This window comes from Lampetra fluviatilis, unplaced genomic scaffold (assembly GCF_964198595.1).
Source record: "Lampetra fluviatilis unplaced genomic scaffold, kcLamFluv1.1 SCAFFOLD_729, whole genome shotgun sequence".
Taxonomy (NCBI): domain Eukaryota; kingdom Metazoa; phylum Chordata; class Hyperoartia; order Petromyzontiformes; family Petromyzontidae; genus Lampetra; species Lampetra fluviatilis.
The window spans coordinates 21,399-46,293 of NW_027621558.1; the positions used below are offsets into that span (position 1 = coordinate 21,399).

At 56.3% G+C, this 24,895-nt stretch overlaps 1 protein-coding gene across 1 annotated transcript; it reads left to right on the top strand.

The window, feature by feature from the left end:
• The first annotated feature begins 9,076 nt into the window (after window positions 1-9,076).
• On the top strand, window positions 9,077-20,355 carry LOC144955410 (myosin regulatory light chain 11-like). Its single transcript, XM_078885637.1, has 7 exons — window positions 9,077-9,127; window positions 12,329-12,421; window positions 14,553-14,628; window positions 15,007-15,111; window positions 16,501-16,579; window positions 17,126-17,174; window positions 19,177-20,355. Exons 1-7 carry the CDS (start codon window positions 9,125-9,127, stop codon window positions 19,279-19,281), a joined length of 510 nt encoding a protein of 169 aa, XP_078741763.1. The 5' UTR covers window positions 9,077-9,124; the 3' UTR covers window positions 19,282-20,355.
• Window positions 20,356-24,895: the final 4,540 nt, after the last annotated feature.

Genomic DNA, 24,895 nt, shown 5'->3' on the forward strand with positions numbered 1-24,895 from the left:
TAACAACGAAAAACCATTGCGGATGGCCACGTGGAATGTTCGAACGCTCACTGCGGAGGAGAGGCTGCCACTCCTCTGTCGGGAGCTGGACCGGTACCGCCTGGATCTCTGTGGCATTCAAGAGGTCCGGTGGACCGGTTCTGGCTCCTGCCACCATGAGGGGTGGACAGTCCTCTACTCGGGGCAGGAGACTGCCAAACAACAGGGTGTGGCTCTTCTTCTGAACAAAAGAATGAAGGGGGCGTGGGAGCGTGGCGGTGAGGTGTGGGAAGCTGTAAGCCCCAGGATACTTTGGGCTCGCCTTCCCATCAACCAGAGGCGAGGAGTGGTGGTCGTGGTTACTTACGCCCCCACCGAAGACGAACATCCGTGGAGGGATGCAGGCAAAGCCGATGAGTCAGACGCTTTCTATGACCTACTGTCACAGGTGCTGGCTAAAGTGGCCACTCGGGACAGAGTCATCTTGTTGGGTGACTTCAATGCCCGAGTTGGTCATGATGCTGGCACCTGGTCTGGAGTGATTGGAAGGCATGGGCCAGATCAGCTCAATAACAACGGTAGGAGGCTGCTAGATTTCTGTGCAGCCCATGGGCTTGTAATTACCAACACGCTCTTCCGGCATCGGCGCATCCACACAACATCATGGATGCATGCCGGGTCCAAGCAAGAACATCTGCTGGACTACGTAGTGACGGACCAGCGGATGCGAGCCCATGTCCTTGACACCAGGACCTACCGTGGAGCTGATCTGCCCTCTGACCATCGACTAGTCATCTGTAAGATGCGCCTGCCATTCTTCCACTCCGGTGGTGGGTGTACACCCAGGATCCCATTCCAACCAAAAGTGGCCTGGTCTAAGTTAGCTGATGAAAGTTGCAAGCGAGAATTTCATCATCGCTTGCAGCTGGGGTTGGCATCGTCCCCCACTCCACCTGATGTCGAGGGTAAATGGGCGAGGTTTAAGACTGTGACTCATGCAGCTGCAATGGCTGCTTTGGGTACGCGGTCCAGACCTCCCCGGGAACCCTGGCTGACGGAGGAGGTGTTCAGGTTAATTGAGAAAAAGCGACAGGCCCACTCTCATCGCCTACAGCATCCCACGTCAGAGAATGAGGAGGTTTACCGCAGCCTTCGCTCGGAGGTTCGGAGAGCCGTAAGGCGCTGTAAGGATGGGTGGTGGTCGCGGGTTGCTGAGGAGATGGAGTCTGCCTCAGTGGCCCGCGATCACAAATCACTATTTAACTCCATCAAAAAAGTAACCTGCAGCGCCACACCTATTACCATCATTAGAGGAAAAAACGGTGATCCAATCTCCGACCCCCAGGAACAGGTTTGCAGATTTGCTGAGCATTTCTGTGAGGTCCTGGGGGAGGGAAAATCTCTCAGCCAGGAAAACATCATGGCACAAAGTGGGGATAACCCTGCTGAGGCTGCGGTGCCTCAAATATTGGAAGAGGTCACCCCCTGTGAGTGGCTGGCTGAGGTACCGGCTGTTGAGGAAGTACTGAGGGCGATCCGGAGTCTGAGACCAGGGAAGGCACCGGGCAGAGATGATCTCCCAGGCGAAATGCTGAGGGAGGGTGGCGTTTGTGCACAGACTGCCCTATATGACATCATAACAACAGTCTGGACCACTGGACGGGTTCCGCAGGACTGGAAGGATGCCCTGGTGGTCCCCCTCTTTAAGAAGGGGGACCGCACAGACTGTAACAACTACAGGGGCATCTCACTCCTCAGTGTGCCGGGTAAGGTCCTGGCAAGGATTATTCAACATCGCCTTGCTAGGCATGCTGAGGAGAGGCTTGCGGAGCCCCAATGTGGTTTCAGGAAAGGGCGGTCCTGCACAGATGCCATATTTTCTGTCCGTCTGCTACAGCAGAGGTGTAGGGAATTCCAAAAAGACCTACATCTCTGCTTTATTGACCTGGTCAAGGCCTATGATACCATCAGTAGGACTGGGCTCTGGGTTGTTCTTCGTGCTTTCGGAGTCCCTGACCCTCTGCTCACGATCATTAAGGACCTTCATGATGGTGAGCGGGCCCGGGTAAAACTACGTGGCCGGGAGTCGGAGCCTTTCCCTGTACACCTTGGGGTGCGACAGGGATGTCCTCTGGCTCCCACATTATTTAACATCTATTTCGACTGCGTAGTTCGTGAAGCCTTCAATAGCTGTACCGGGGGAATTACCATTTGGTACAGATATAATGGGAGGCTGATCGACGCCCGGGTGCGATCAAGGGATGGCTCCCTATTGGTCAACCACGTTATGTATGCCGATGATTTGGTAATAGCTGCTCATTCAGAAGAGGAGTTGGAGACGCTGCTGCTGAGGCTGGAGTGTGCCACTAAGAGGTGGGGCCTTACCATCAGCCCCACCAAAACTAAGCACCTGCCTGGGTATTTTGTACCATCGGGCACTCCGCCCCCACAACTCCCAATCGGTGATGGGGCAGTTGTGGAGAGAGTAGAGAGTTTCCCATACCTGGGCAGTGTGCTCATGACCAGCTCCAGTTTATCAGCAGAGGTCTCACTCCGAATCAGTCGAGCGGCAATATCTTTTCATCGGTTGCGTAACGCTGTGTGGAAGCTACCTGGTCTGTCGCTCCGCACGAAGCTTCAGGTCTTCTCGGCCACGGTCATTCCCTCCCTTCTCTACGCTTGCGAAACGTGGACCCCCCTAGTGGAGCATCTTCGCCGGTTGGAAACATTTAGGCTGGCCTGCCTACGATCCATCCTGGGTTTGACCAGGCTGGATTGTGTGAGGAGCTCACAAGTCCTTGAAAGATCTGGGCAAAGTCCCATCAGTGAGCTCCTCCGGCAGGCAAGGCTGCGTTGGCTGGGTCATGTAGCCCGCATGCCCAGCCACCGCATGCCTAAACAGCTTTTGTTCGGCCGGATCGAGGGGGCTAAACGGGCGCGGCACGGGCTAGAGAAGAGATGGAGTGATGTGGTACAGGAGGACGTGGAGCTGAGTGGACTTGCCGATGACTGGTACCAGCGGTGTCAAGATCGGCCTCAGTGGAGGAGGCTCGTGAAGGACGCTACTGGGCAGTTGGAGGCAGTCGCCCTCCAACAACAACGGAGGGCGGAGGAGCGACGCTCACAACAACGAGCGGAGCGCCGGGTGGCTAAAGCACAGCAAGTTGGCACAGTAGGGGGCACAGGTGGTGCATCAGCCAGTCATCTCGGTCATCTCGGTCAGTCGACCCGTGGCACCTGGGTCTGCCCCGTGACCTCCTGCCAGCGGGCGTTCGACACTTCACGTGGCCTCAAGGTGCACATGGCCTGGCACAAGCGTCGTGGTGACGTCACCGCCACTTAGTGGCGAATGGCGGTTGTTGTTGTTGTTGTATGTGTGTGTATGTGTGTGTGTATGTATGTGTGTGTATGTATATGTGTGTATGTGTGTGTGTGTGTATGTGTGTATGTGTGTGTATGCGTGTGTATGTGTGTGTATGTGTGTGTGTGTGTATGTATGTGTGTACATGTGTGTGTGTGTATGTGTGTGTGTGTATGTGTGAGTACGTGTGTATGTGCATGTGTGTGTATGTGTGTATGTGTGTGTATGTGTGTGTATGTGTGTGTATGTGTGTGTGTGTATTTGTGTATGTGTGTGTGTGTATGTGTGAGTACGTGTGTATGTGCATGTGTGTGTATGTGTGTATGTGTGTGTGTATGTGTGTATGTGTGTTTGTGTGTGTGTGTATGTGTGTGTGTATGTGTGTACGTGTGTGTGTATGTGTGTACGTGTGTGTGTGTGTACGTGTGTATGTGTGTGTGTATGTGTGTGTGTATGTGTATGTATGTGTGTATGTGTGTGTATGTGTGTACGTGTGTGTGTATGTGTGTACGTGTGTGTGTGTGTGTATGTGTGTGTGTATGTGTGTATGTGTGTGTGTATGTGTGTATGTATGTGTGTACGTGTGTATGTGTGTACGTGTGTATGTGTGTACGTGTGTATGTGTGTGTGTGTACGTGTGTGTGTATATATGTGTGTACGTGTGTATGTGTGTGTATGTATGTGTGTATGTGTGTGTGTATGTGTGTATGTGTGTGTGTATGTGTGTATGTATGTGTGTACGTGTGTATGTGTGTACGTGTGTATGTGTGTGTGTGTACGTGTGTGTGTATATATGTGTGTGTGTATATATGTGTGTACGTGTGTATGTGTGTCACGCATGCCCTCTGCAGAGGTCAACTCTTGACCCCCGTCTCACACATGGAGTAGGAGGAGGCGGAGACACAAGGCCCACCAAGACATCACTCACGGCCACTGCTATAATCAGTGACATCTCAGGCTGCAGTTGAGCTCACTGCCTCGCTCTGCTATGCAGGAGGTCGTGGGTTCAATCCCTGACCTCCTGCTGCTGTATATTTAGAGTCTTTGTCTCTCTCATCATCATCACCACGGTGGCTATGAGATGTTGACTACCTCGCCTGGTCCACAGGAGGTCTGTGTCTCTCTCATCATCATCACCACGGTGGCTATGAGATGTTGACTACCTCGCCTGGTCCACAGGAGGTCTGTATCTCTCTCATCATCACCACGGTGGCTATGAGATGTTGACTACCTCGCCTGGTCTACAGGTGGTCTGTGTCTCTATCATCATCATCATCACCACGGTGGCTATGAGATGTTGACTACCTCGCCTGGTATACAGGAGGTCTGTGTCTCTCTCATCATCACCACGGTGGCTATGAGATGTTGACTACCTCGCCTGGTCTACAGGTGGTCTGTGTCTCTATCATCATCATCATCATCACGGTGGCTATGAGATGTTGACTACCTCGCCTGGTCTACAGGAGGTCTGTGTCTCTTTCTCATCATCATCATCACGGTGGCTATGAGATGTTGACTACCTCGCCTGGTCCACAGGTGGTCTGTGTCTCTATCATCATCATCACGGTGGCGAGGAGATGTTGACTACCTCGCCTGGTCTACAGGAGGTCTGTGTCTCTCTCTCATCATCATCACGGCGGCTATGAGATGTTGACTACCTCGCCTGGTCTACAGGAGGTCTGTGTCTCTCTCATTCATCATCATCATCACGGTGGCTATGAGATGTTGACTACCTCGCCTGGTCTACAGGAGGTCTGTGTCTCTCTCATCATCACGGTGGCTATGAGATGTTGACTACCTCGCCTGGTCTACAGGAGGTCTGTGTCTCTCTCATCATCACGGTGGCTATGAGATGTTGACTACCTCGCCTGGTATAACGGAGGTCGTGGGTTCGATCCCTGACGATGCCTGCTGCTGCTGTAAATGTGGAGTCTGCGTCTCTCTCCCCGTGCTGGTCTCTGGGTGTCTCTGCCTCCACATTCACCATCATCATCACCACGCTGCGTCTAGAGACTGTGACTGCCGCTGTGGATGACCACGTGGTGCTGATATCAGCATCACGTGGCTGAGCTGCGATCATTTGGTGATGTCCAGGTCACTTACTGAACACCTGGTGACGTTAAACATCGTTTAGTTTTAGTGTGGGTCTCTGTGTGGGTCTCTGTGTGGGTCTCTGTGTGGGTCTCTGTGTGGGTCTCTGTGTGGGTCTCTGTGTGTGGGTCTCTGTGTGGGTCTCTGTGTGGGTCTCTGTGGGTCTCTGTGTGGGTCTCTGTGTGTGGGTCTCTGTGTGGGTCTCTGTGTGGGTCTCTGTGTGGGTCTCTGTGGGTCTCTGTGTGGGTCTCTGTGTGTGGGTCTCTGTGTGGGTCTCTGTGTGGGTCTCTGTGGGTCTCTGTGTGGGTCTCTGTGGGTCTCTGTGTGGGTCTCTGTGTGGGTCTCTGTGTGGGTCTCTGTGTGGGTCTCTGTGTGGGTCTCTGTGTGTGGGTCTCTGTGTGGGTCTCTGTGTGGGTCTCTGTGTGTAGGTCTCTGTGTGGGTCTCTGTGTGGGTCTCTGTGGGTCTCTGTGTGGGTCTCTGTGTGGGTCTCTGTGTGGGTCTCAGTGGGTCTCTGTGTGGGTCTCTGTGTGTGGGTCTCTGTGTGGGTCTCTGTGTGGGTCTCTGTGGGTCTCTGTGTGGGTCTCTGTGGGTCTCTGTGTGGGTCTCTGTGTGTGGGTCTCTGTGTGGGTCTCTGTGTGGGTCTCTGTGGGTCTCTGTGTGGGTCTCTGTGTGGGTCTCTGTGGGTCTCTGTGTGAGTCTCTGTGGGTCTCTGTGTGAGTCTCTGTGTGGGTCTCTGTGGGTCTCTGTGTGGGTCTCTGTATGGGTCTCTGTGTGGGTCTCTGTGGGTCTCTTTGTGCGTCTCTGTGGGTCTCTATGTGGGTCTCTGTGTGGGTCTCTGTGGGTCTCTGTGTAGGTCTCTGTGTGGGTCTCTGTGTGGGTCTTTGTGTGGGTCTCTGTGGGTCTCTGTGTGGGTCTCTGTGGGTCTCTGTGTGAGTCTCTGTGGGTTTCTGTGTGAGTCTCTGTGTGGGTCTCTGTGGGTCTCTGTGTGAGTCTCTGTGTGGGTCTCTGTGTGGGTCTCTGTGTGGGTCTCTGTGTGGGTCTCTGTGGGTCTCTGTGTGGGTCTCTGTGTGGGTCTCTGTGGGTCTCTGTGGGTGTGGGTATCTGTGTAGGTCTCTGTGTGGGTCTCTGTGTGGGTCTCTGTGGGTCTCTGTGGGTATCTCTGTGTGGGTCTCTGTGTGGGTCTCTGTGTGGGTTTCTGTGGGTCTCTGTGGGTGTGGGTCTTTGTGTGGGTCTCTGTGTGGGTCTGTGTGGGTCTCTGTGGGTCTCTGTGTGGGTCTCTGTGGGTCTCTGTGTGGGTCTCTGTGTGGGTCTCTGTGGGTCTCTGTGTGGGTCTCTGTGTGGGTCTCTGTGTGGGTTTCTGTGTGGGTCTGTGTGGGTCTTTGTGGGTCTCTGTGTGGGTCTCTGTGTGGGTCTCTGTGGGTCTCTGTGTGAGTCTCTGTGTGAGTCTCTGTGGGTCTCTGTGGGTCTCTGTGTGGGTCTCTGTGTGGGTATCTGTGTGGGTCTCTGTGGGTCTCTGTGTGAGTCTCTGTGTGAGTCTCTGTGGGTCTCTGTGGGTCTCTGTGTGGGTCTCTGTGGGTCTCTGTGTGGGTCTCTGTGTGGGTCTCTGTGTGGGTCTCTGTGGGTCTCTGTGTGGGTCTCTGTGTGGGTCTCTGTGTGGGTTTCTGTGTGGGTCTGTGTGGGTCTCTGTGGGTCTCTGTGTGGGTCTCTGTGTGGGTCTCTGTGTGGGTCTCTGTGGGTCTCTGTGTGAGTCTCTGTGTGAGTCTCTGTGGGTCTCTGTGGGTCTCTGTGTGGGTCTCTGTGTGGGTCTCTGTGTGGGTGGGTCTTTGTGTGGGTCTCTGTGAGTGTGGGTCTCTGTGGGTGGGTGAGTGAGTGAGTGGGTGAATGACTGAGTGACTGACCGAGTGACTGACTGGCTGAGCGAGGGAGCGAGTGAATGAGCAAGTGACTGAGTGGGTGGGCGAACGACAGAGTGACTGACTGACTGCCCGAGTCACTGACTGAGCGAATGACTGAGCGAGTGACTGAGTGAGTGAGTGAGTGACTGACTGACTGAGTGAGTTAGTGAGTGAGTGAGTGACTGACTGACTGACTGACTGAATGAGTGACTGAGTGAGGGAGTGAGTGACTGACTGATTGAGTGACTGGCTGAGTGACTGAGTGAGTGACTGAGTGACTGAGTGAGTGACTGACTGACTGACTGACTGAGTGACTGACTGACTGAGTGACTGACTGAGTGACTGAGTGAGTGACTGGCTGAGTGACTGACTGACTGATTGACTGAGTGACTGACTAAGTGACTGACTGAGTGAGTGACTGAGTGACTGACTGACTGAGTGACTGAGTGACTGACTGACTGACTGACTGACTGACTGAGTGACTGACTGACTGAGTGACTGACTGACTGAGTGACTGAGTGAGTGACTGACTGAGTGACTGACTGACTGATTGACTGAGTGACTGACTGAGTGACTGACTGAGTGAGTGACTGAGTGACTGACTGACTGAGTGACTGGCTGAGTGACTGTGTGACTGACTGAGTGACTGACTGACTGACTGACTGACTGACTGAGTGACTGACTGACTAACTGACCGAGTGACTGACTGACTGAGTGACTGAGTAACTGACTGAATGACTGAGTGAGTGAGTGAGTGACTGAGTGACTGACTGACTGAGTGAGTGACTGGCTGAGTGACTGACTGACTGATTGACTGAGTGACTGACTGAGTGACTGACTGAGTGAGTGACTGAGTGACTGACTGACTGAGTGACTGAGTGAGTGACTGACTGACTGACTGAGTGACTGACTGACTGAGTGACTGAGTGAGTCACTGGCTGAGTGACTGACTGATTGACTGAGTGACTGACTGAGTGACTGAGTGAGTAACTGACTGACTGACTGACTGAGTGACTGAGTGACTGACTGAGTGACTGACTGACTGAGTGACTGACTGACTAACTGACCGAGTGACTGACTGACTGAGTGACTGAGTAACTGAGTGACTGACTGAGTGAGTAACTGACTGACTAACTGAGTGTCTGAGTGACTGACTGAGTGACTGACTGACTGAGTGACTGACTGAGTGAGTAACTGACTGACTAACTGAGTGACTGAGTGACTGACTGAGTGACTGACTGACTGAGTGACTGACTGACTAACTGACCGAGTGACTGACTGACTGAGTGACTGAGTAACTGAGTGACTGACTGAGTGAGTAACTGACTGACTAACTGAGTGACTGAGTGACTGACTGAGTGACTGACTGACTGAGTGACTGACTGAGTGAGTAACTGACTGACTAACTGAGTGACTGAGTGACTGACTGAGTGACTGACTGACTGAGTGACTGACTGAGTGAGTAACTGACTGACTAACTGAGTGACTGAGTGACTGACTGAGTGACTGACTGACTGAGTGACTGACGGCCTGGGGTCACGATGGAAGGGGGGGGTAGCGACATCGGCACCTCCCCCCCCTCCTTCGCCAGCTGTCTCAGTCTAACAATCGAACAACTCCATAGCGGGACATTCTTGTCCGCCTTTGTCTCCCCCCCCCACCCCCCCACCACCCCCCCACCAACCCCCCCCCCACCACCACCCACCACCTGATAAAGCCTGGCGACCCAGCCCACCCCCCCACTAGCACCAGCAGTGTCTAAGACGACGCCTCTGACTGTCAAGACGAGTTTGTGTCATGGTGAGTGTGTGGGTGAGTGAGTGGGTGAGTGGGTGGGTGAGTGAGTGAGTGGGTGAGTGTGTGGGTGAGTGTGTGGGTGAGTGTGTGGGTGAGTGAGTGAGTGGGTGGGTGAGTGAGTGAGTGGGTGAGTGAGTGAGTGGGTGAGTGTGTGGGTGGGTGAGTGTGTGGGTGAGTGTGTGGGTGGGTGGGTGAGTGAGTGGGTGAGTGTGTGGGTGAGTGTGTGGGTGAGTGGGTGAGTGGGTGAGTGTGTGGGTGAGTGTGTGGGTGGGTGAGTGAGTGGGTGAGTGTGTGGGTGTGTGTGTGGATGGGTGAGTGAGTGGGTGAGTGTGTGGGTGTGTGTGTGGGTGAGTGTGTGAGTGGGTGAGTGTGTGAGTGGGTGAGTGTGTGGGTGAGTGTGTGGGTGAGTGGGTGAGTGGGTGAGTGTGTGGGTGAGTGTGTGGGTGAGTGGGTGAGTGGGTGAGTGTGTGGGTGAGTGTGTGGGTGAGTGAGTGTGTGGGTGAGTGAGTGGGTGAATGTGTGGGTGGGTGGGTGGGTGAGTGGGTGGGTGAGTGTGTGGGTGGGTGAGTGTGTGGGTGTGTGTGTGGGTGAGTGTGTGGGTGGGTGAGTGGGTGAGTGTGTGGGTGAGTGGGTGTGTGTGTGGGTGGGTGAGTGGGTGAGTGGGTGAGTGTGTGGGTGAGTGTGTGGGTGAGTGAGTGTGTGGGTGAGTGAGTGGGTGAATGTGTGGGTGGGTGGGTGGGTGAGTGGGTGGGTGAGTGTGTGGGTGGGTGAGTGTGTGGGTGTGTGTGTGGGTGAGTGTGTGGGTGGGTGAGTGGGTGAGTGTGTGGGTGGGTGAGTGTGTGGGTGGGTGGGTGGGTGAGTGTGTGGGTGAGTGGGTGAGTGTGTGGGTGAGTGTGTGGGTGGGTGAGTGGGTGAGTGAGTGTGTGGGTGGGTGAGTGTGTGGGTGGGTGGGTGGGTGGGTGAGTGTGTGGGTGAGTGTGTGGGTGAGTGGGTGGGTGAGTGAGTGTGTGGGTGGGTGGGTGGGTGAGTGGGTGAGTGAGTGTGTGGGTGGGTGTGTGAGTGGGTGAGTGTGTGGGTGAGTGTGTGGGTGGGTGGGTGGGTGAGTGTGTGGGTGAGTGGGTGGGTGAGTGAGTGTGTGGGTGGGTGTGTGAGTGAGTGTGTGGGTGGGTGAGTGTGTGGGTGGGTGAGTGGGTGAGTGGGTGAGTGAGTGGGTGAGTGAGTGAGTGGGTGAGTGGGTGGGTGGGTGAGTGTGTGGGTGAGTGGGTGGGTGAGTGTGTGGGTGAGTGGGTGGGTGAGTGAGTGGGTGGGTGAGTGTGTGGGTGAGTGGGTGGGTGAGTGGGTGGGTGGGTGAGTGGGTGGGTGAGTGGGTGGGTGGGTGTGTGGGTGAGTGTGTGGGTGAGTGGGTGAGTGAGTGAGTGAGTGGGTGGGTGAGTGAGTGAGTGAGTGGGTGAGTGGGTGAGTGAGTGTGTGGGTGGGTGAGTGAGTGAATGGGTGAGTGTGTGAGTGAGTGGGTGAGTGTGTGGGTGAGTGTGTGGGTGAGTTAGTGGGTGGGTGAGTGTGTGGGTGGGTGTGTGGGTGAGTGTGTGGGTGGGTGAGTGTGTGGGTGGGTGAGTGAGTGGGTGAGTGTTTGGGTGAGTGAGTGGGTGGGTGGGTGAGTGGGTGAGTGTGTGGGTGACTGTGTGGGTGAGTGTGTTGGTGATTGTGTGGGTGAGTGTGTGGGTGGGTTAGTGTGTGAGTGAGTGGGTGAGTGTGTGGGTGGGTGAGTGTGTGGGTGAGTGAGTGTCTGGGTGGGGGAGTGAGTGTGTGGGTGAGTGTGAGTGTGTGGGTGAGTGTGTGGGTGGGGGAGTGAGTGTGTGGGTGGGGGAGTGAGTGTGTGGGTGAGTGTGAGTGTGTGGGTTAGTGTGTAGGTGGGTGAGTGTGTAGGTGGGTGAGTGTGTGGGGTGGGTGAGTGTGTGGATGGGTGAGTGTGAGTGTGTGGGTTAATGTGTAGGTGGGTGAGTGTGTGTGTGGGTGAGTGTGTGGATGGATGGGTGTGTGTGTGGGTGAGTGTGTATGTGAGTGTGTGTGTGGGTGGATGAGTGTGTGTGTGGGTGAGTGTGTGTGTGGGTGAGTGTGTGTGTGGGTGAGTGTGTGTGTCTGTGTGTGTGTGGGGAGCGGTGGGTGTAGTGGTTAGCGCTACGCTGCGCTACGAACCTGGCTACCTGGGTTCGATTCCCGCTCACGGCCAACACCGCCAGTGACGATTCTCTGAACCGGTCCTGGGCCTCCCCTAGGTCGACTCAGCCTCAAATGAGTAGCTAGTGGAGTGGTGGTGTAGTCAACATCGCTAGCACCGTGTCTCCGTGTGTCTCCATGTCCCCGTGTCTCTCTCCCCGTGTCTCCCCGTGTCTCCCCGTGTCCCCGTGTCTCCCCGTGTCTCCTCGTCTCCCCGTGCCCCGTCTCCCCGTGTCTCCGTGTCTCCGTGTCCCCGTGTCTTTCTCCCCGTGTCTCCCCGTGTCTCCCCGTCTCTCCTTGTCTCTCTCCTCGTGTCTCCGTGTCTCCCCGTGTCTCCGTGTCCCCGTGTCTCCCCGTGTCTCCCCGTGTCTCTTCGTGTCTCTCTCTCCGTGTCTCCCCGTGTCTCCCTGTATCTCCGTGTCTCCCCGTGTCTCCCCGTGTCTCCCTGTGTCTCTCCGTGTCCCCGTGTCTCCGTGTCTCCCCGTGTCTCCCCGTGTCTCTTCGTGTCTCTCTCTCCGTGTCTCCCCGTGTCTCCCTGTGTCCCCGTGTCTCCCCGTGTCTCCCTGTGTCTCTCCGTGTCCCCGTGTCTCCGTGTCTCCCCGTGCCTCCCCGTCTCCCCGTGTCTCCCTCCCCGTGTCCCCGTGTCTCTCTCCCTGTGTCCCCGTGTCCCCGTGTCTCCCCGTGTCTCCCCGTGTTCCGTGTCTCCCCGTGTCTCTCTCCCCGTGTCTCGCCGTGTCTCCTCGTGTCCCCGTGTCTCCCCGTGTCTCTCTCCCCGTGTCTCGCCGTGTCCCCGTGTCTCTCCGTGTCTCTCCGTGTCCCCGTGTCTCAGTGTCTCCCCGTGTCTCCGTGTCTCTTCGTGTCTCTCTTCCTGTGTCTCCGTGTCTCTCCGTGTCCTCGTGTCTCCGTGTCTTTCTGTGACCCCGTGTCTCCGTGTCTCCCCGTGTCCCCGTGTCTCCCCGTGTCTCCCCGTGTCTCTCTGTGTCCCCACAGGCGTCCAAGAAAGCGAAGAAGAAGCAGCAGGAGGGAGGCCACTCGAATGTCTTTTCCATGTTCGACCAAACACAGATCCAGGAGTTTAAGGAGGTGAGGCGCTCACACACTCACTCACCCACTCACCCACTCACTCACCCACTCAGCCACGCGCTCACCCACTCACTCACTCACCCACTCAGCTACTCACCTACTCACTCACCCACTCAGCCACTCGCTCACCCACTCACTCACCCACTCACTCACTCCACTCAGCTACTCACCTACTCACTCACCCACTCAGCCACTCGCTCACCCACTCACCCACCCACTCACTCACCTACTCAGCTACTCACCTACTCACTCACCCACTCAGCCACTCGCTCACCCACTCACTCACCCACTCACTCACCCACTCAGCCACTCGCTCACCCACTCAGCCACTCGCTCACCCACTCACTCACCCACTCACCCACTCACCCACTCACTCAGCCACGCGCTCACCCACTCACTCACCCACTCAGCTACTCACCTACTCACTCACCCACTCAGCCACTCGCTCACCCACTCACTCACCCACTCACTCACCCACTCAGCTACTCACCTACTCACTCACCCACTCAGCCACTCGCTCACCCACTCACCCACCCACTCACTCACCCACTCAGCTACTCACCTACTCACTCACCCACTCAGCCACTCGCTCACCCACTCACTCACCCACTCACTCACCCACTCAGCCACTCGCTCACCCACTCAGCCACTCGCTCACCCACTCACTCACCCACCCACTCACTCACCCACTCACTCACTCACCCACTCACTCACTCACTCACCCACTCACCCACCCACTCACTCACCCACTCACTCACTTATCCACTCACTCACCCACTCAGCTACTCACCTACTCACTCACCCACTCAGCCACTCGCTCACCCACTCACTCACCCACCCACTCACTCACCCACTCACCCACCCACCCACTCACTCACCCACTCACTCACTTATCCACTCACCCACTCACCCACCCACTCACTCACCCACTCACTCACCCACTCACCCACTCACTCACACACTCACCCACTCACTCACTCACTCACCCACTCACTCACTCACCCACTCAGCTACTCACCTACTCACTCACCCACTCAGCCACTCGCTCACCCACTCACTCACCCACCCAATCACTCACCCACTCACTCACTCACCCACTCACTCACTCACTCACCCACTCACCCACCCACCCACCCACTCACTCACCCACTCACCCATTCACTCACCCACCCAATCACTCACCCACTCACTCACCCACCCAATCACTCACCCACTCACTCACTCACCCACTCACTCACTCACCCACTCACCCACCCACTCACTCACTCACCCACTCACTCACCCACCCAATCACTCACCCACTCACTCACTCACCCACTCACTCACTCACCCACTCACCCACCCACCCACTCACTCACCCACTCACTCACTTATCCACTCACCCACCCACTCACTCACCCACTCACCCACTCACTCACACACTCACCCACTCACTCACTCACTCACCCACTCACTCACCCACTCACCCATTCACTCACTCAGCCACTCACCCACCCACTCAGCCACTCACCCACCCACTCACCCACTCACCCACTCACTCGTTCACCCGCTCACTTACCCACCCACCCACTCGTTTGCTCACTCACTCACTCACCCACTCACTCACCCACTCACTCACCCACTCACTCACTCACCCACTCACTCACCCATCCATAGTAGTGATGGTGTTGATGGTGCTAGTGGTGATGGTGGTGATGGTAGAGATGGTGCTAATTGTGGTAGTGGTGATGGTAGTGATGGTGGTGATGGTAGTGTTGGTGATGCTGGTGTTGATGGTGATGGTGATGATGTTGTTGATGTTGTTGATGATGATGTTGATGTTGTTGTTGATGTTGTTGATGTTGTTGTTGTTGATGTTGTTGATGTTGTTGATGATGTTGTTGATGTTGTTGATGTTGTTGATGATGTTGTTGATGATGATGTTGATGTTGATGTTGTTGTTGATGTTGTTGATGTTGTTGTTGTTGATGTTGTTGATGTTGTTGATGATGTTGTTGATGTTGTTGTTGATGTTGTTGATGTTGTTGTTGATGTTGTTGATGTTATTGATATTGTTGATGATGATGTTGATGTTGTTGTTGTTGATGTTGTTGTTGATGTTGTTGATGTTGTTGTTGATGTCCACCCCAAGGCGTTCACCGTCATCGACCAGAACCGCGATGGCTTCATAGACAAAGACGACCTGAAGGAGACGTTCGCTGCCATGGGTAACAACAACAACAACCACCACAACAACAACCACAACAACATTCACCACACCCCCATCCCCACCCCCCCACTCACTCACCACCCCCCCACCCACTCACCCCCCACCCGCCCCCCCACCCACTCACCCCCCACCCCCCCCCACTCACTCACTCACCCCCCCCCCACCCCCCCACCCACTCACCCACTCATCCCCCACCCGCCCCCCCACCCACTCACCCCCACCCCCCCACCCCACCCAACCACCCCCCACCCACTCACTCACCCCCCCCATCCACACCCCCACCCCCCCACCCACTCACCCCCCACCCCCCCACTCCCCCCCCCACCAACACCCCCACCCCCCACCCCCCCACCCCCCACCCCCCCCCGCCCCCCAGGACGAGTGAATGTTCGCAGTGAGGAGTTGGAGTCGATGCTGAAGGAAGCTTCTGGGCCCATCAACTTCACCGTCTTCCTGCAGATGTTTGGGGAGAAGCTCAAGGGTGACTACCACCCCCTGCACTACCACCCCCTGCACTACCACCCTGCACTACCACCCTGCACCCCGCACTACCACCCTGCACTACCATCCTGCACCCCGCACTACCACCCTGCACTACCACCCTGCTGCACTACCACCTGCACTACCACCCTGCACCCTGCACTACCACCCTGCACTACCACCCTGCACTACCACCTGCACTACCACCCTGCACTACCACCCTGCACCCTGCACTACCACCTGCACTACCACCCTGAACTACCACCCTGCACTACCACCCTGCACTACCACCCTGCACCCCGCACTACAACCCTGCACTACCACCCTGCACCCTGCACTACCACCTGCACTACCACCTGCACTACCACCCTGCACTACCACCCTGCACCCCGCACTACCACCCTGCACTACCACCCTGCTGCACTACCACCTGCACTACCACCCTGCACCCTGCACTACCACCCTGCACTACTACCTGCACTACCACCTGCACTACCACCCTGCACTACCACCCTGCACCCTGCACTACCACCTGCACTACCACCTGCACTACCACCTGCACTACTATCCTGCACTACCACCTGCACTACCTGCACTACCACCTGCACTACCACCCTGCACTACCACCTGCACTACCTGCACTACCACCCTGCACTACCACCCTGCACTTCCACCCTGCACTACCACCTGCACTACCTGCACTACCACCCTGCACTACCACCCTGCACTACCACCTGCACTACCACCCTGCACTACCACCTGCACTACCTGCACTACCACCCTGCACTACCACCCTGCACTACCACCCTGCACTACCACCTGCACTACCACCTGCACTACCTGCACTACCGCCCTGCACTACCGCCCTGCACTACCACCTGCACTACCACCTGCACTACCACCCTGCACCCTGCACTACCACCTGCACTACCACCCTGCACTACCACCTGCACTACCACCTGCACTACCACCCTTCACCCTGCACTACCACCCTGCACTACCACCCTGCACTACCACCCTGCACTACCACCTGCACTACCACCTGCACTACCACCCTTCACCCTGCACTACCACCCTGCACTACCACCTGCACTACCACCCTTCACCCTGCACTACCACCTGCACTACCGCCCTGCACTACCACCTGCACTACCACCTGCACTACCACCCTGCACCCTGCACCACCACCTGCACCACCACCTGCACTACCACCCTGCACTACCACCCTGCACCCTGCACTACCACCCTGCACTACCACCCTGCACCACCACCTGCACTACCACCTGCACTACCACCCTGCACTACCACCCTGCACCCTGCACTACCACCCTGCACTACCACCCTGCATCATTAGTCTGAGTGTCTGAGTGTCTTGTCTCTCTCTGTCCAGGTACGGACCCTGAGGATTCCATTGTGAACGCTTTCAAAGTCTTTGACCCGGAAGCCAAAGGCGTTCTCAAGAAGGAATTGTGATTCACTCACTCATTCATTCACTCACTCATTCACTCACTCATTCACTCGTTCATTCACTCACTCATTCACTCACTCACTCATTCACTCGCTCATTCACTCACTCATTCATTAACTCACTCATTCACTCACTCATTCACTCACTCATTCACTCGTTCATTCACTCACTCGCTCATTCCCTCATTCACTCACTCAATAATTCACTCATTCACTCACTCGCTCATTCACTCACTCATTCACTCGCTCATTAACTCTCTCGTTCACTCACTCGCCCATTCACTCACTCATTCATTCACTCACTCACTCATTCACTCGCCCATTCACTCGCTCGCTCACTCGCTCATTCACTCACTCACTCATGTATTTACTCATTTATTAATTCACTCACTAATGAACTCACTCGCTCATTCCTTGCTCACTCATTCACTCGCTCATTCACTCACTCATTCACTCACTCATTCACTCACTAATTATCTCACTCATTCACTCGCTGTGTCTGCCCCCCCCCCCCCCCATTGGCGATGTGAACGTCAATGCGACGTCAGCATCGCCACCTTGCTGACCACACAAGCCGACAAGTTCACCAAGGAGGAGGTGACCACACACAGACACACACACAGACACACACACAGACACACACACAGACACACACAGACACACACACACAGACACACACACAGACACACACACAGACACACACAGACACACACACACAGACACACACACACAGACACACACAGACACACACAGACACACACACACAGACACACACACACAGACACACACAGACACACAGACACACACAGACACACACACACAGACAGACACACACACAGACACACAGACACACACAGGCACACACACAGACAGACACACACACAGACACACCCAGACACACACACACAGACACACACACACAGACACACACACACAGACACACACACACAGACAAACAGACACACACACAGACACACACACAGACACACACACACCCACCCACCCACTCACCTACCCACTCACCCACCCACTCACCCACCCACTCACCTACCCACCCACCCACTCACCCACCCACTCACCCACTCACCTACCCACCCACCCACCCACTCACCCACCCACCCACTCATCCACCCACCCACTTAGCTACCCACCTACCCACCCACCCACTCACCTACCCACCTACCCACTCACCCACCCACCCACCCACTCACCTACCCACCCACCTACCCACCCACCCACTCACCCACTCACCCACCCACCCACTCACCCACTCACTCACCCACTCACCCACCCACCCACCCACTCACCTACCCACCCACCTACCCACCTACCCACCCACCCACCCACTCACCTACCCACCCACCCACTCACCTACCCACCCAGCCACTCACCCACCCACTCACCCACCCACCCACTCACCCACCCACCCACTCACCTACCCACCTACCCACCCACCCACTCACCTACCCACCTACCCACTCACCCACCCACTCACCTACCCACCCACCCACCCACTCACCCACCCACCCACTCACCTACCCACCCAGCCACTCACCCACCCACTCACCCACCCACCCACTCACCCACCCACTCACCTACCCACCTACCCACCCTCCCACCCACCCACTCACCTACCCACCCACCCACTCACCTACCCACCCACCCACCCACCCACTCACTCACTCACTCACTCACCCACTCACCCACCCACCCACTCACCTACCCACCCACCCACCTACCCACCCACCCACTCACCTACCCACCCACCCACTCACCCACCCACTCACCCACCCACTCACCCACTCACCTACCCACCCACCCACTCACCTACCCACCTACCCACCCACCCACTCACCTACCCACCCACCCACTCACCCACCCACTCACCCATCCACCCACTCACCTACCCACTCACCCACCCACTCACCTACCCACCCACCCACCCACTCACCTACCCACTCACCCATCCACTCACTCACTCACCTACCCACTCACCTACCCACTCACCCACCCACTCACTCACCCACCCACCCACTCACCTACCCACCCACTCACCCACTCACCTACCCACTCACCCACCCACTCACCTACCCACTCACCCACCCAATCACTCACCCACCCACCCACTCACCTACCCACCCACCCACCCACTCACCTACCCATTCACCCATCCACTCACTCACTCACCTACCCACTCACCTACCCACTCACCCACCCACTCACTCACCCACCCACCCACTCACCTACCCACCCACCCACCCACTCACCTACCCACTCACCCACCCACTCACTCACCCACCCACCCACTCACCTACCCACTCACCCACCCACCCACTCACTCACCCACCCACCCACTCACCTACCCACTCACCCACTCACCCACCCACTCACCCACCCACTCACCCACCCACTCACCTACCCACTCACCCACCCACTCACTCACCCACCCACCTACTCACCTACCCACTCACCCACCCACCCACTCACTCACCCACCCACCCACTCACCTACCCACTCACCCACTCACCCACCCACTCACCCACCCACTCACCCACCCACTCACCTACCCACTCACCCACCTACCCACGTGTCTCTCCAGGTGGACCAGATGTTCTCGGCTTTCCCTCCGGATGTTGCCGGCAACTTGGACTACAAAAACCTGTGCTACGTCATCACTCACGGGGATGACAAGGAGGGGGAGTGACACTCAGCTACCCAGCCACTCAGCCACTCAGCTACACAGCCACTCAGCTACCCAGCTACTCAGTCACTCAGCCACTCAGCCACTCAGCTACACAGCCACTCAGCTACCCAGCTACTCAGTCACTCAGCCAATCAGCTTCACATACACTCAGCCACTCAGCTACCCAGCCACTCAGCTACCCAGCCACTCAGCTACTCAGCCACTCAGCCACTCAGCCACTCAGCCACTCAGCTACCCAGCCACTCAGCTACTCAGCTACTCAGTCACTCAGCTACTCAGCCACTCAGCTACATAGCCACTCAGCCACTCAGCTACTCAGCCACTCAGCTACACAGCCACTCAGCTACCCAGCTACTCAGTCACTCAGCCAATCAGCTTCACATACACTCAGCCACTCAGCTACCCAGCCACTCAGCTACCCAGCCACTCAGCTACTCAGCCACTCAGCCACTCAGCTACCCAGCCACTCAGCTACTCAGCCACTCAGCTACTCAGCCACTCAGCCACTCAGCTACCCAGCCACTCAGCCACTCAGCTACTCAGCCACTCAGCTACTCAGCCACTCACCTACTCAGCCACTCAGCCACTCAGCTACACAGCCACTCAGCCACTCAGCCACTCAGCTACTCAACCACTCAGCCACTCAGCCACCCAGCCACTCAGCTACCCAGCCACTCAGCTACTCAGCCACTCAGCCACTCAGCTACTCAGCTACTCAGCTACCCAGCCACTCAGCTACTCAGCCACTCAGCCACTCAGCCACTCAGCTACTCAGCCACTCAGCTACCCACCTTTCAGCCACTCAGCCACTCAGCTACACAGCCACTCAGCTACACAACCACTCAGCCACTCAGCTACACAGCCACTCAGCCACTCAGCCACTCAGCTACACAGCCACTCATCCACTCAGCTACTCAGCCACTCAACCACTCAGCCACTCAGCTACCCAGCCACTCAGCCACTCAGCTACACATCCTCCTGTGTATCCATAGGTGGAGCAGCCGCTTCAATACAGACGTAGCGGGTGATAGACTGGGGGACGCTTACTCTGGGGCAACACGTTGAGCACAACTCCAACAGACTTCGACACTAAGGGGGATGACGGCCCCTTTCAGCTGTAGCCTCGGGGTTGCCAACCTTCACAAGGGGACAGAGAGAGAGGGAGCCTGACCACAGAGAGGCCCAGGTGAGGGGTTGGGGGTGGGGGCCCTTTCCAGAGCCCCCTGGAAGGTTCCGGCAAGGGGGCGGCACCGGGGGCGGAGAGAATAAAAGGCGGCTCTCTGGTCGGCTCCAGGCTGTGCTACGGAGACGGAGACTGAAGACCGGCTCGGCTAGGGACCCTGGGACCTGACTTCCTTGTAAGGGTGGTGGTGGTGGTGGGGGTGGTGGTGGGGGTGGTGTTGGTGGTGGTGATGGTGGTGGTGATGGTGGTGGTGGGGGTGGTGGTGGGGGTGGTGTTGGTGGTGGTGATGGTGGTGGTGATGGTGGTGGTGGGGGTGGTGGTGGTGGTGGTGTTGGTGGTGGTGGTGGTGGTGATGGTGGTGGTGATGGTGGTGGTGATGGTGGTGGTGGTGGGGGTGGTGGTGGTGGTGGTGGTGGGGGTGGTGTTGGTGGTGGTGATGGTGGTGATGGTGGTGGTGGTGGGGGTGGTGGTGGTGTTGGTGGTGGTGGTGGTGGTGGTGATGGTGGTGGTGATGGTGGTGGTGATGGTGGTGGTGGTGGTGATGGTGGTGGTGATGGTGATGGTGGTGGTGATGATGGTGATGGTGGTGATGATGGTGGTGGGGGGGGGGGTGGTGATGGTGGTGATGGTGGTGGCGGTGTAGTGGTGCTGGTGGTGTTGCAGTGGTGATGGTGGTGGTGATGGTGGGGGTGGTGGTGGTGGTGATAGTGATAGTGATGATGGTGGTGGGGGTGTAGTGGTGATGGTGGTGATGGTGATGATGGTGGTGGTGATGGTGGTGATGGTGGTGGTGATGGTGGTGTAGTGGTGATGGTGGTGATGTAGTGGTGTTGATGGTGGTGGTGTAGTGATGTGGTGGTTGTGGTGCAGTGGTGATGGTGTTGATGGTGGTGATGTTGGTGATGGTGATGGTAGTGATGGTGTTGCAGTGGTGATGGTGGTGATGGACCAGCGCTCGGAACCCGGAACCTTAGCTGGGTCGGCTCAGCCTCGCCTTCCCTAGTCACCCCTAGTCACCCCTAGTCACCTCTAGCCACCCCTAGTCACCCCTAGTCACCCCTAGCCGATGGGCTCTGAGTTAATCCCGGAGTCTGTACACCTCCCTAGGGAGCGGGGGGGGTAAGGGCATTTGTGTCACGTGGTTATCAAATAAATCTACTGCCTCTAAAGTTACGTGTCAAGGCTCCTGGAACCCACCACACCCCCTGTGTGTGTGTGTATGTGTCTGTGTGTGTGTATGTGTCTGTGTGTGTGTGTCTGTGTGTGTGTGTGTCTGTGTGTGTGTGTCTGTCTGTGTGTGTGTGTCTGTGTGTGTGTATGTGTCTGTGTGTGTGTATGTGTCTGTGTGTGTGTATGTGTCTGTGTGTGTGTGTCTGTGTGTGTGTGTGTGTCTGTGTGTGTCTGTGTGTGTGTGTGTGTCTGTGTGTGTGTGTCTGTCTGTGTGTGTGTGTCTGTGTGTGTGTATGTGTCTGTGTGTGTGTGTCTGTGTGTGTGTGTGTGTCTGTGTGTGTGTATGTGTCTGTGTGTGTATGTGTCTGTGTGTGTGTGTGTGTGTCTGTGTGTGTGTGTCTGTCTGTGTGTGTGTGTCTGTGTGTGTGTATGTGTCTGTGTGTGTGTGTCTGTGTGTGTGTGTGTGTCTGTGTGTGTGTATGTGTCTGTGTGTGTGTATGTGTGTGTGTGTGTGTATGTGTCTGTGTGTGTGTGTCTGTGTGTGTGTGTGTGTGTCTGTGTGTGTGTGTCTGTCTGTGTGTGTGTGTCTGTGTGTGTGTATGTGTCTGTGTGTGTGTGTCTGTGTGTGTGTGTGTGTCTGTGTGTGTGTATGTGTCTGTGTGTGTGTATGTGTCTGTGTGTGTGTGTCTGTGTGTGTGTGTGTGTCTGTGTGTGTGTGTCTGTCTGTGTGTGTGTGTCTGTGTGTGTGTATGTGTCTGTGTGTGTGTGTCTGTGTGTGTGTGTGTGTCTGTGTGTGTGTGTGTCTGTGTGTGTGTATGTGTCTGTGTGTGTGTATGTGTCTGTGTGTGTGTGTCTGTGTGTGTGTGTGTGTCTGTGTGTGTGTGTCTGTCTGTGTGTGTGTGTCTGTGTGTGTGTATGTGTCTGTGTGTGTGTGTCTGTGTGTGTGTCTGTGTGTGTGTATGTGTCTGTGTGTGTGTATGTGTCTGTGTGTGTGTGTCTGTGTGTGTGTGTGTCTGTGTGTGTGTGTGTGTGTCTGTGTGTGTGTGTCTGTCTGTGTGTGTGTGTCTGTGTGTGTGTGTCTGTCTGTGTGTGTGTGTGTGTGTGTGTGTCTGTGTGTGTGTATGTGTCTGTGTGTGTGTATGTGTCTGTGTGTGTGTGTCTGTGTGTGTGTGTGTGTCTGTGTGTGTGTGTCTGTCTGTGTGTGTGTGTCTGTGTGTGTGTATGTGTCTGTGTGTGTGTGTCTGTGTGTGTGTGTGTGTCTGTGTGTGTGTATGTGTCTGTGTGTGTGTATGTGTCTGTGTGTCTGTCTGTGTGTGTGTGTCTGTCTGTGTGTGTGTCTGTGTGTGTGTGTCTTTCTGTGTGTGTGTGTCTGTCTGTGTGTGTGTGTGTGTCTGTCTGTGTGTGTGTGTCTGTGTGTGCGTCTGTGTGTGTGTGTGTGTCTGTGTGTGTGTGTCTGTGTGTGTGTCTGTGTGTGTCTGTGTCTGTGTGTATCTGTGTGTGTGTGTGTCTGTGTGTGTGTGTGTCTGTGTGTGTGTGTGTCTGTGTGCACATGGCCTGGCACAAGCGTCGTGAAGACGTCACCGCCACTTAGTGGCGAATGGCGGTTGTTGTTGTTGTTGTGTCTGTGTGTGTGTCTGTGTGTGTGTGTCTGTGTCTGTGTGTCTGTGTCTGTGTGTGTCTGTGTGTGTGTGTGTCTGTGTGTGTGTGTGCGTCTGTGTGTGTGTGTCTGTTTGTGTGTGTGTGTCTGTGTGTGTGTGTGTGTCTGTGTGTCTGTGTGTGTGTTAGTGAGTGTGGGGAGCGGTAGTGCAGCGGTTAGCGCGCTGCGCTATGAACCTGGCGACCCGGGTTCGATTCCCGCTCACGGCTAACACCAGTGACGATTATCTGAACCGGTCCTGGGCCTCCCCTAGGTCGACTCAGCCTCAAATGGGTATTTGGTGCGGTGTGTAAACATCGCCACTGGGGAGACAAAGGCGGTCGGGCGTGGTGCTGGCCACCCACCCCCTCGTGTACCGTTCCGGCCTTCATAGGTGCTCGCTAACAGCACTTGCCCCTACAGTATGTTAAGGCTATACGGGGGATCTTTATCTTTGTGTCTGTGTGTGCCTGTGTGACCGGCTCCGGTTTATCAGCAGAGGTCTCACTCCGAATCAGTCGAGCGGCAATATCTTTTCATCGGTTGCGTAACGCTGTGTGGAAGCTACCTGGTCTGTCGCTCCGCACGAAGCTTCAGGTCTTTTCGGCCACGGTCATTCCCTCCCTTCTCTATGCTTGCGAAACGTGGACCCCCCCTAATGGAGCATCTTCGCCGGTTAGAAACATTTAGGCTGGCCTGCCTACGATCCGTCCTGGGTTTAACCTGCAGGCTGGATTGTGGGAGGAGCTCACAAATCGTTGAAAGATCTGGGCAAAGTCCTATCGGTGAGCTCCTCCGGCAGGCAAGGCTGCGTTGGCTGGGTCATGTAGCCCGCATGCCCAGCCACCGCATGCCTAAACAGCTTTTATTCGGCCGTATCGAGGGGGCTAAACGGGCGCGGCACGGGCTAGAGAAGAGATGGAGTGATGTGGCACAGGAGGACGTGGAGCTGAGTGGACTTGCCGATGACTGGTACCAGCGGTGTCAAGATCGGCCTCTGTGGAGGAGGCTCGTGAAGGACGCTACTGGGCAGATGGAGGCAGTCGCCCTCCAACAACAACGGAGGGCGGAGGAGCGACGCTCACAACAACGAGCGGAGCGCTGGGTGGCTAAAGCACAGCAAGTTGGCACAGTAGGGGGCACAGGTGGTGCATCAGCCAGTCATCTCGGTCATCTCGGTCAGTCGACCCGTGGCACCTGCTGGGTCTGCCCCGTGACCTCCTGCCAGCGGGCGTTCGACACTTCACGTGGCCTCAAGGTGCACTTGGCCTGGCACAAGCGTCGTGGTGACGTCACCGCCACTTAGTGGCGAATGGCAGTTGTTGTTGTTGTTGTGTATCTGCGTGTGTATGTCTATGTGTGTGTCTGTGTGTCTGTGTCTGTGTGTGTGTCTGTATGTGTGTGTATCTGTGTGTGTGTATCTGTGTGTGTCTGCCCCCCCACCACCAACCCAGCCCCCCCACCACCACAGCCCCCCCCCACCACCCAGCCCCCCCCCACCACCACCCAGCCCCCCCCCCCACCACCACCCACAGCCCCCCCCCCCACCACAGCCCCCCCCCCCACCACAGCCCCCCCCCAGCCCCCCCCACCGTTGTGAGTGAGGAACGAGAGAGATGCAAAGC